This window comes from Paroedura picta, chromosome 14 (genome assembly GCF_049243985.1).
Source record: "Paroedura picta isolate Pp20150507F chromosome 14, Ppicta_v3.0, whole genome shotgun sequence".
Classification (NCBI taxonomy): Eukaryota; Metazoa; Chordata; class Lepidosauria; order Squamata; family Gekkonidae; genus Paroedura; species Paroedura picta.
Window position 1 is genome coordinate 38,948,944 of NC_135382.1, and position 11,576 is coordinate 38,960,519.

Here is an 11,576-nt window from a genome sequence, read left to right on the forward strand (position 1 = left end):
TGATCTGCCTAGTTGACAACCTCCAGGTGGGTCCGGGAGATTTTCCACAATGATAATTTATTTCCAAAGGGCAGAGTCATAGAGTTGGCAGGGGCTATAGAGGCCATCTAGTCCCACCCCCTGCTCAATCCTGGATCTGTCGAAAGCAGGGGTAGTCAACCTGTGGTCCTCCAGATGTCCATGGACTACAATTCCCATGAGCCCCTGCCAGCAAATGCTGGCAGGGGCTCATGGGAATTGTAGTCCATGGACATCTGGAGGACCACAAGTTGACTACCCCTGGTCGAAAGCATCCACGATAAGGATCTGCCCAGCCACTGCTTGAAGGCCGCCGGGGAATAAGAGCTAGCACATGCTGGCAGGGGCTGATGGGAATTGTAGTCCACGGGCCTCCGGGGAGAGCCGCAGCTTGGCCAACGCTCCGACAAGACCTACAGCTCATAGAGTCGCACCACGTTCCTAGAGCGTCAGATCCTCCTGGGCGGCGGGTAGGCCTTCCGGGCGCCGAGGAAGCGGCCGCTCTAGGAGTCCGGAAGCCGGCCAAGGGGGCCGGCGCGCGACGCTTTTGCGACACTTCCGGCCCCTGCGCGACGGCCGGCCCGAGGCGGAAGTGGGCCTGCGCCCCGCAGAGGGCCCGCCATGAAGCTGAGCACGCAGGCCTACTGCAAGATGGTGCTCCACGGCGCCAAGTACCCGCACTGCGCCGTCAACGGGCTCCTGGTGGCCGAGAGGCAGCAGCAGCAGCAGCAGAACCAGCCCCGCGGCAGGGAGCCGCCCGCGCTCTTCGTCGACTGCGTCCCGCTCTTCCACGGCACGCTGGCCCTGGCGCCCATGCTCGAGGTGGCGCTCACGCTGGTGAGTCGCGGCGAGCCTCCCGGGCCAGGCGCAGGCTACCTCAGCCGGTGGGAAGGGGGAGGCCGGGCCCCGGGTGGGGCGGCCTGCGGGTCCCTGGCCAGGCTGGAGAGAAATGGCCGCTTTGGAGGGGGGCTCTGTGGCCTTGGCCCCCACCGGGCCCCTGTCTTCCCTGGGCGCCGAATCCCATCGCCAGCAGGTTCCCAGCCTGCACCAGGCAGCCCTACGCCCCCCCCTCCGATCCTTCTGGGGATGCCAGGCTCCCGGTGGGACCTGGGGATCCCCCGGTGGAATCACAGCTTCTCTTCAGTCCCCCTGGAGAAAAGGGCTGTTTTGGAAGGGGGGCTCCGTGGCCTTGTGCCCCACTGAGGGTCAGAGATGCCAGGTGGGACCTGGGGTGCCACGAAATTACATCTACTACTCTTCAGGCTCCAGAGATCAATTCCTCTGGCCAAAAGGGCTGCTTTGGAGAGGGGACTCTGTGGCCTTGTGCCCCGCTGAGGTCTCTGTCCTCTCCAGGCTCCACCCCCTAAGTTCTAGAAGTTTCCCAGCCTGCTTCTGGCAACCCTACCCCCCCCCCCCGAATCCCTCTAGGGATGCCAGCCTCCAGGTGGGAAGTGGGATTTACAAGTCATCTCCATACTAAAAAGACCAATTCCCACTGGAGCAAATGTGTGGACTCCATGGCTGGAGACTCTGCTGTCTCTGTTTTCCACAGGCTTCATCCCCAAATCTCCAGGAGTTTCCCCAGTTTATTTGTTTTCAGTTTATTTTTTGATTTTCATCCTGATTTGGGGGGGGGCAAGCGGGGCTACTGTACTTTTTTGATCCATGAGTACATTAATTAGCAAGGGCCAGTGTGGTGTAAGAGAAGCAGACCAGCAGCTGGAAGACCCAGGTTTGAATTCCCACTTGTGTCAGCCCAACTTGCCTTCACATTCTCAGTCTGACCTATATTGCAAGGCTGTTGTGAGGATAAAATGCAAGAGAGGATAATTAATTATGAGTAAATAAATTGTGGAACTCACTGCTGCCAGGGGTAGGAATTGCTGCTGCCAGTCATCAGTGGTTTTACAAGGGAATCAGAGTTATAGACTAGAGGCCCATTCATGTCTACGAGCTATAGTGCATAAAGGGATATAGTGCATATTTATTCGCAGAGGCAGTAAGCCGCAGAATTCCAGTGCGAGGAGGTATCAGCGGGCACTCTGTGCCCTGTTTGTGGACACTGCTGCTGTATAAAGCTGGATTCTGGAGCAGATGCCGACCACTGGAGGCAGGAGTTTTCTTCTGCATTGCTTGTTACACATCTCACTTACACTGTGCAAACCGCCATGTGTCTCAGTAGAAAGTTGGGATGCAAATAATATAGATGAATAAATGCCCTGTAGTGTTGTTAGTAGTAGTAATATTGCACTCTTGATCAAAAGCTACCAATATTGAAATGCAGGGCTCCGATACCTGGCTGGGTTTGTTAGCTGTAGAAAATAGCAAGAGTCATAGAATCAGAGTTAGAAGGTACCTCCAGGGTCATCTAGTCCAGCCCCTTGCAGAATGCAGGAAATTATCAACTACCTGCCCACTCACAGTGACCCCAATTCCATGCCCAGATGATGCCCCCCCTTCCAATAAAACAGAATCCCTGGCCAGTCTGTCCTGGAAGAAATTTGCCCCCAAAGTGGCGATCAGTATTTCCCTGGGCATACAAGAAAGGGCCACAAGAGCCAAGCACCCACGCAATCCCTTCTGCCCACCCACTCACTATCTGCCTAAATTCACAGCATCAGCATGTCTGTCAGATGGCCCTCTAGCCTCTGCTTAAAGATTTGCAAAGGAGGAGAACCCACCACCTCCCGATACTGCAAAATTAAGCTTGCTACTAAGTGGTGACAGTGGCTCTCACTGCTGCGGGGATGGACAATATTGCAGTCCTGACTTTGTCGAAGCACGGAGTCTTTGTATGATCAGTCCCCAATTTCCCTTCTAGCTGAAGAACCTGAAAAAAAATTGCATAATCATGCAATTTCTAAAGTTTTGTATGTGGGTTGAGCAAACTAATTAAGAAGAAATTGTACTCATCCATTCTAAAATGCTGAGCTGGAGTCAATTAGAAAATTGATGCCAGTTTCATTCACCTCCTCCATATGGCTTTCTAATCAAAATACGTGGCGGCTTTCAAAGACCTAATCATGGATAGTGCAAACATCTTGGAAGGACAAAGTGTTTATGTAATGGCTTTTTATTGAGCTGCCTCACGCCAGTCATGTTATTTATTTGCAGACTGATAGGCCGGGAAATGAAATGTGTATTTAACTCTGAGGCCAGCGGTCCTGGTTGTTTGTTCAGTCCAAACCCACAAAGTGCAGTGTGGTGGGCCCAGCTGCAGAGGGACTGGAAGACTGCCGGGGGGTGGAGGCAATGCTGAAAGGAAGCAAGAAGGTCCCACATTCTCTCTCTGGCATCTGCAGTTGAAAAAAGGCCCAGGCAGTAGGTGTTGTGAGAGACCTCAGCCTGAGAACCAGGAATGCAGCTGCCAGTCTGAGTAGGCCATGCTGACCTTGATGGACCAGGGTCTGACTCAGTAGAAGGGAGTTTCATGCTTCATAAGAGACAGAGGTTATCCATGAGAATGGCCATTGCTTGCATCCTGATCCTTTGGGGCTGTTTATACAGTGCAGCTGGATGTTGAAGTGATGTTCCAAAGAACTTCAGAACAAATCACAAGTTGACCTTCCTTTGCAGGGCAACCTTCTCCCCTGCCTGCCCCAGCAACCTGGCACAATTTAGGCTGTAGCACATGCACCAACAAGGAGTGCCCAGTGACTTCAGTAAATGCACCAGATAGACATGCTATGCGGCACAGCAAAGAGTGTTACTCTTTGTAATAAAATAATAAAAAAATTATTTAAGAACCTGTTTGAAGGAATCAAAAACAAAGATAACTTATTTCTATGAAACATTTTAAAGCTGCCTTTTCATTTGTCTTCAGGTGCCCGAGATAGCAAACCATCAAAACATGATTAAAAACATATATAAATAAATAAAACATTTTAAAAAAATCAGTGCAAGAACGCTGGACAAAACACCTGCTGTTAGAACACAAGAATAGAAGGGGACAGGTGAATTTCCCTGAAGAGGGGATTGTATAATTTTGGTGCCATAACTGAAAAGGCCTTGCCACAGGCTGTCCCCTATCTAGCCTGAGTTGGCAGGAGAGTGGGCACCTAAAGCAGGGCCTTCAACAATAACTCTCTTGTGTGTGCAAGATGGTGTGATTCCTAGCTGGAGCGGCATCCAAGTGCATTGAAGGAATACCTAGCTGCTTCTTGCTATACATGGACTCCAGCTCACAAAGGTTTATTCCCCGAGAGATTTGATGAAGGTCTTTGGAGGGGTGGAGTACATATTAAGTCAATATTTAGCAAAATAACTGAACGTGGACAGATGAGCTTGCAGCTTAGGAGTATTTACAAGGGTCAGTCTGAGAATTCAAATATGGTGATTGTCAAGGCCTAGTCCTGCTGGGATGGAATCACCCTCAGTACAATGCAAATTTTTAAAATTTTAGTTACAATACAGTGCAGACCTGCCTACTTGGGGGAAACTAGGGCCTGTGTTGGTGATGTGTGCGCACCGGGGATCATACCAGTGTAAAAGAATGCTCTTTGTATTGCTCTTTTTTAAAACCCTCTAAATTAAAACAGTAGTTCATTTGCTTGCATGTTAAAGCTTCTTTTGCACTGAGCTTCAGGGTTTTCTCCTGCAGCTCTTAAAAGTTAGCAAACCTGATGTTATCACCACCCATAGAACAGAGAAACCGTCCTCCCCCCCCCCCCAGTCTTCTGAGAGGAGAAATCCAGACAAGCTTCTTAATGTTCGCTGTGAACAAGAATGTTTTATCCTGGCATTTGGTTTTTAGTTACAAGATTTCAATGGGCTGGCAATTTAAACGGCATCTTTAAACCCTGGAAATGTGGCTTGTGATTGTGACGGCAGTTGGCTCGAAGCACAACAATGCCGGAGAATGACAATTTAATGAAACGCATAAATCCATGTCGTTCCTTCGTAAGAGATTATTTGTGTAGCTTTGTTCTGCTTTTAGACAGTTTAATTTGGGGCTGTAATTATTCTGGCTAACCATGAGATGGATGTGTTTTTCAGGAAGCCCAGAGTTCAGCTTCAGAAATATTCTGGAATCCACTTTAATGCTTTCTTGGGGGGGGGGGGAGATAGTATTTGAGAGCGACAAATACAATTGTCTCGGGGGGTTTTCCACCTCCCTCCCTCCCTAACTCACTGGATTATCTTAATCTGATACTCTTATTGCAAGTAGCGAACATGGTAGATTTAAAGCTGCTGTGGAACGGGGCCAAAATCTGAACTGGGATAAGGGCATCCTTTTAAATCAATCGTGCCTCCTAACACCCAATATGAGTTTGCCCCTTTAATTCACACAGGGCATTTTTGCAGAGCTTTGTGGCAGATTAACTGATGCATTAGGATAAAGTCATGTGCGTTCCCCGCAGATGTCCTTGCTAATGAAGGGAACCAGCGCAGGGAGAGAAGCAACCAGACATCTGTCCGCACCCTGTCTTCGACTGACCATCTTGAGAGTTGGGTGTTCCTATAGTCTCCAGTGGGCCAATCTTCTTGGCCGTTTCCCAAGAAGCAAGGCCAGTCCATGCCACCCCTCCTGGTTTCTCCAGCCATTTCCCATGCCCAAATTGCCCTTCTATCCTATGAGGAATGGGACGGGGCATCCTCCCTCTTTCTTTCAAATGCTGTAGCTCCCCCTTATTCCACCAACACCACCATTTTTCTGGGTCTGGCCTGCTCCTTAGTCTGCGTCAGTCGCAACGTGGTAATCCTACTATTCTCCTGAGCCATTTGGAAAAGGGGTGAGAGGAAAATACTCAAGATGCCTGCATGGATCATAAAGGAAATAAGGTGGTGCTAGTGGTAAGGCAGCAGACATGCAGTCTGAAGCTCTGCCCATGAGACTGGGAGTTCGTTCCCAGCAGCCGGCTCAAGGTTGACTCAGCCTTCCATCCTTCCGAGGTCGGTAAAATGAGGACCCTGCTTTGCTGGGTTTTTGATTACTCACCAAAGGGCAATCTAGAACCTCACGGGCATCCAATGAAGCTGATGGACAGTAGATTCAGGATGCAAGAAAGGAAATACTTCTTTACACAGAGAGCCACTAAAATGAGGAATTCACTGCCAGAGGGTATAGTGATGGCCACAGGTAGAGGCAGTTTTGTAACGGAAATAGACAAATTTGTGGATGATAGGTCTAACTGTGGCTACTAACCATGGTGACTAAAGGGAACCTCCATGTTCAGAGGCAATCCCCCTCTGAATCCCAGTTCCAGGGGGCCATTTCAGGGGATGTTGTGGGTCCTCCAGCGGCACTGGCTGGCCACTGTATGATGTAGGATTCTGAACTTGAGGGACATTGGTCTGATCCAGGAGGGCTCTTTTTATGCTCTCTACTGCAGGGGTACAGTATGCTCTCTACAGCATTCACTGGCAGGGGCTCATGGGAATTGTAGCCCATGAACATCTGGAGGACCACAGGTTGACTACCCCTGCTCTACAGGATCTAACTGTGAGTCCATAGCAGAAAGGTGCCTGAATCCAAATCTGTGTCCACTGCATTGACAATAAAATACGTAGAGGCCGGTGTCCCATCACCTGGCAGTCCAGTGGGCAGAGGTTGGAGTCATAATATCCGGGTGCCCCACAGTCATTTTTCTGTCGCAGGCCCAGTTCATGGCCTCAATTCCGGCACCGTCGCCTCGTTTCTCATATCCTGTAAGATGGGAACGGTAATGACCTACTTCGTAGGGAGGTCAGCAGCGGCGAACAAGGCAGACACGGTAAAGAGACGGTGCAAATTATAAAGCCCTGCGTAAATGATTAACAAAGGCAGCAAGAGAGTGTTCACCTGAGGGGGTCAGTGGTCACGAGATAGAAATTTTAATATATGAAGCTGTCAGTCACTGGTTTTTCTCTCCTTTCCACCAAGAGAATTTTCCTTATTTGTTAGCAGTGACCATTGATGAGAGAGAGATTCATCACAGGTAGGCTGGTTCCCGTGGAAATAGGCCTGGTTCTCTGAATCCAGTTGCCCGCAGGCCGTTGTGCAGTTTGAACCAGTGCTGGGGACCGATTTCTCTTGCTCACAGTTGTTTTCAATGTCCTCTTTTTCCAGATTGATTCGTGGTGCAAAGAGAACAGTTATGTAATAGCTGGATACTATCAAGCCAACGAGCGTCTGAAGGATGCCAGGTGTGTCGATGTTATTGTCTTGCCTTTGTGTTTGGCAGAGCTTGAATGTGCAGAGGCAGCTGAGCCCCAGGCTGCTTACAGAATAAAATAGTTTTTATTCATGAAGGGAAACAACTATGTATATGCATATCCTCTGATGCCCCCTGCAGGACACTCTTTTCCTTCTGCTCAGTTATGCACACTGCAGAGTTTGCATATTCCAGCATTCTGGATCCCACCTTCCAATAGGACCACAATGTTGCAGGCCATTCCCTGCCCCACACACCTTTGTTATCCTCTAGTAATTACTATTTGTGGTGTTTCTATTATCATATCCCGGTTTGGGAGCCGAACCTTGGCTGAAAAGCAGGATACAAATGCAGTACACTGTAAGCCATGTCAGGAGAAGGAAGAGTCAAATAACAAGAGCTTAATTGGAGAATGCAGCTGTGCTATCCCCAGCTGCTATTCTACCCTTCCAGCCCCTTAGGGGGAAAAGGCCACACCACCTTGAACTGGATCAGATCAAAGTCAGTATTGTCTCTTCAGGGTTTCAAGCAGAGGTCTTTCACATCTGCTTGGCATGCAGAAGGTCCCAAGTCTCCAGCTGAAAGGATCAGGTAGTCGGTGACATGAAAGACCTCGGCCTGAGACCCTGCAGAGGAGAGTAGACAAGACTGCTTGATGGACCCAAAGTCTGATTCAGAATGACAAGTTCTTGTGTGTCTCAGCTGTACCAACTATTTTAGGGGAGAGACCACCGTTCAGTGCCAGAACCTCTGCTTGGCATGCGGAAGGTCCTGGGTTCAATCCCCAACATCTCCAGTTAAAAAGACCAGGCAGGAGGGGATGGGAAATTGAAGTTCAGCGAATGCTCATCAATTTCTTTGTCTTCTTTGCGAGATCCTGTGTGACTCTGTCTGCATCTCCCCCCCCCCTTGTTATGCAGTATCATCCACGCAATTAACTTGCCCTTCCTTTACAGTCCAAACCAGGTTGCCGAAAAGGTAGCATCCCGGATTGCGGAGCATTTCAATGACACGGCACTTATCATGGTACCTGCTTTCGTTACTGTTTTCCTTAACGTTCGGTTTATTAGCCAGGAAGGCTTCTGTTTCTTAAGAGTGTTTTTTAATAACTTGCCCTGCCTCAAGACCTTGTTTTGTGGATCTGCCAGTCGGTCCCGAGTGGCTAAAGCAAAGGGAACTTGACGCCCACGAACAGGGCTTTCAAGCTGTTTTCCTTGGGAACTTATTTATTTATATATTTATATATTTATTTATTTATTTATATTTCAATTTCTGTATTGCCCCCACTCAACTAGGTCATTTGGGGGGGGGGGGTGAACATCAACAGCTATCAGTTTACAACTTGGTTTGTAAGCTAGCAATAAATTACAAAATCATTTAAAATGAGACATTCTGTGTGTTCACATTAAAAAATTTGTAAACCTCAGCTGCTGTCGTCCAGTTTCAAGTTAAATCAGCCCAGTACGGGTTGCTCCCCAAATGAATGGCTGAGCTTAGGGCTCGGTGATCTCTGGATGGCCCAGGCAAGCCAGATTGCAGGAGCTAAGCAAGGCCAGCCCTGCTTAGTCCGTGGATGGGAGACTGCCAAGGGAGCGTTGGCCACCCGCCTCTGTGGGCCTCTTGTCATTAGAACTCCTGTAGGTCACCATAAGAGTCACGTAATTTGCCACATTCTGGGACATGTGGATCGTGGGTCTCTCCCAGCGCATCGACAAGTGAGCTCTTCTTCCCAATCACAGTGCCCAGCGGCCCATGCCGAGAACCTGCTTGTAACCTCTCGGTAGCGATAAAGGAAGGAACGCCTGTGTTGAGAACCAGGCTGCCAGCTTGGAACCTTCAGCTCTGACCTCTCTCTCTGTACTGTGTCAGGTGGATAACACAAAATTCACAATGGAGTGCATAGAGCCTGCGGTTCACGTGTACGAGCATCACGAAAACAAATGGCGATGCAAAGACCCCCACTTGTGAGTATCCCCCGAGTGTCCCTCTGCTCCCACACGGGTCAGCTGCAGCTTGTCACACCGTGAAGTCAGCTATCTTTTACCAAGGAACACAGCAGCCCGCATCCTGCCCCACTGAGAAAACACAGGCCCGTACATTTGCTTAAGAAAGGGCAGGGATTTAACTGGGCTGCAGTGGGAGGCAGTAGCTGGCGAAATTTGCCACCCAGTGTGGTTTAATAGATCAAGGGGTGCGTTAAGGACCTGAGTGCCCTAGGTTCAAACACCTACCATTCCCATGCAAGCTCGCTAGGTGACCTGGGCCCTTTTTAGCCCCTACATCTGGCCCTACCTCACAGGGTTGTTGTGAGAGTGGAGGAGGAGAGAACAGTGTACTAAGTTTCTTTGGAGTCTCAGTTGGGGAGCAAAGCTGGGTATAAAACAATGGATGCATGCAAATAAATGCAAATTCACGCACGGTTGGGTCTTGGCCAGCATGTCTGTGCAGTGCTCACTTTTGCCCGCTGCAGCTGTAGTTGGCGGGATTCCTCGTGGGAGGCAACATCACTCAGCCTTTTAAAACCCTCCTTAAATGCCTGGTGCAGCTGAGTGCCTGCCAGTGCAACTCTGCACAACACTCAAAGACTCTGCACAACACTCAAATGATATCCCCCGCCGGCCCGCCCTGTTCTGTCTAAAGCAGCCTTCAGAATCGATTCCTCTCGAGCGAGGACTGTTAACGCCTGTATTTTCTCACCACTTCCTAGTGATTACTGTGAAGACTGGTCGGAAGCCCAGAGGATCTCCGCCTCACTTCTGGACAGCAGGTCCTACGAAACACTAGTGGATTTTGATAATCACTTGGACGACATCCGGAACGATTGGACAAACCCAGAGATTAACAAAGCCGTCTTACACCTCTGTTAGGTTTCCACAGACTTGACTTAACCACAGACATTTCCACTCTGCTGAACAAAGAAAAAGGAGGGGGGGGAAATATTTTTGAATGTAAATAGAGTACTAACCAGTTCCTTCATGTGGAAAGCCCACATGCTAGACACGCCGCGAGGGAAAGGATGTGTCAGTGTGCAGCCAGGCCTTTCTAAGGAGTCTCTCTGGGACGCCAGCCGTAGGTAGCAGCCTCTGCTACGGACCTCCCCTCCTTGCCACAACCCGTTGCTATAACTCTCAAGCCAGGAACTCGATCCGCTTGTCCAAATCTCTTCATATTTAAAAAAAGTTTTGACTAATCTTTTATAATCTTCAGGAAGTCACTTTTAAAAAAAGATTTATGAGCTATCTTTCAAAGAGTAATCTTCAGTTTATTTTTTAAAAATTGAAATCTGACACTGTAAGTTTAGGGGCACACAACCGGGTGGAGAGCCGCTGCCATTTTTGAGCACTACCTGGTGGCAAAAGGCCCTGCAGGAGGCCAATCGCTTGCAAAGCTGTCTGTGTGTCCCGCCCCCCTCCCCTCCCCTCCACGTTGCCAAGTTTCCGGGTCGTTCCAGGAACACCACAGATGCTGCCTGTCCAGCTCAGCGAGTTCCGAGCTCTCTCTGAGCGGTTTGTCCATTGAAAGGACGTGAAGATGTTCCAGAGAGGCATCGGTAAAGGACAGATCAGATTGTCAGCTCCTAAACTCGAGATTAGAAATGCCTTGTTAATTTCTTCCGACCTTAAGTGGTTTGTGTCAATGTTCTCCTACGTGGTAAGAAGGGTTATGACTGTGGATTTTAGATCCTAGAGCGCCCCGCTTTGCTGGGCCAGAGCATGTCCTTATATAAGATCGCTGGATTTTCCAGGGTTTTCTTTAAAACTGAATGTGATGGGGTGAATGCGAGCCGCACGTGCACAGCTGTGAGTCTTACCGGGTTGCTGACCTCTCCTGTCTCTTGCAAGAAGTCTTTATAAAATGGGTTTTAAACAGTTAGTACTGACCAAGTTTTGTCCAGGCAGCGTCAGCTTGTAACACGTACTGATTGTTTTGCGCCGAGATATTGCAGAAGCTTCGTACTGCTCACTTGTGTCACTTTAGTTTTTGCTTCCTCAAACAGGCTTGCCGGAGAAGGTATGCAGCAGCATCCTCGATATGACACGTCTTGTTTTGTTTCCGTCCTCTCTTCTCTGTAACCTTTATTTATAATATATTCTCTGTTCAGGCAGTAGCAGCTTTATGTCGAACAGGAAACGGTTAGCTTAACCACTTGTTCCCTCTCGCTTTCCCCCTCTGCCCCGTCACCTTGAAATAAAACCCATCCGTTGTCTTACTTTGAAACCAGTTTGTGATTGTGGATATGTCACAATTATTTGAGAGCTTGCTCCAGTTGCACCTTTGAAGGTCTGGCTGATATATTATTCATAGCTGGTGCCCTTTCACAAAGGAGAAAAAAGAGCCAGAAGCAGCAGGGCTAATCTGGAAGGGTCCTCCATGCAAATATGCCAGATTCTTTCCCTAGGGTGAAGCCTGAATAAACAGGCCTGC

General features: G+C 49.0%; 1 protein-coding gene across 1 annotated transcript; it reads left to right on the plus strand.

Moving 5' to 3' along the window:
• Positions 1-574: 574 nt before the first annotated feature.
• On the plus strand, positions 575-11,369 carry EMC8 (ER membrane protein complex subunit 8). The gene is made up of 5 exons (XM_077309893.1): positions 575-855; positions 7,067-7,143; positions 8,108-8,177; positions 9,021-9,115; positions 9,859-11,369. Exons 1-5 carry the CDS (start codon positions 640-642, stop codon positions 10,016-10,018), a joined length of 618 nt encoding a protein of 205 aa, XP_077166008.1. The 5' UTR covers positions 575-639; the 3' UTR covers positions 10,019-11,369.
• The last annotated feature ends 207 nt before the right edge of the window (positions 11,370-11,576 follow it).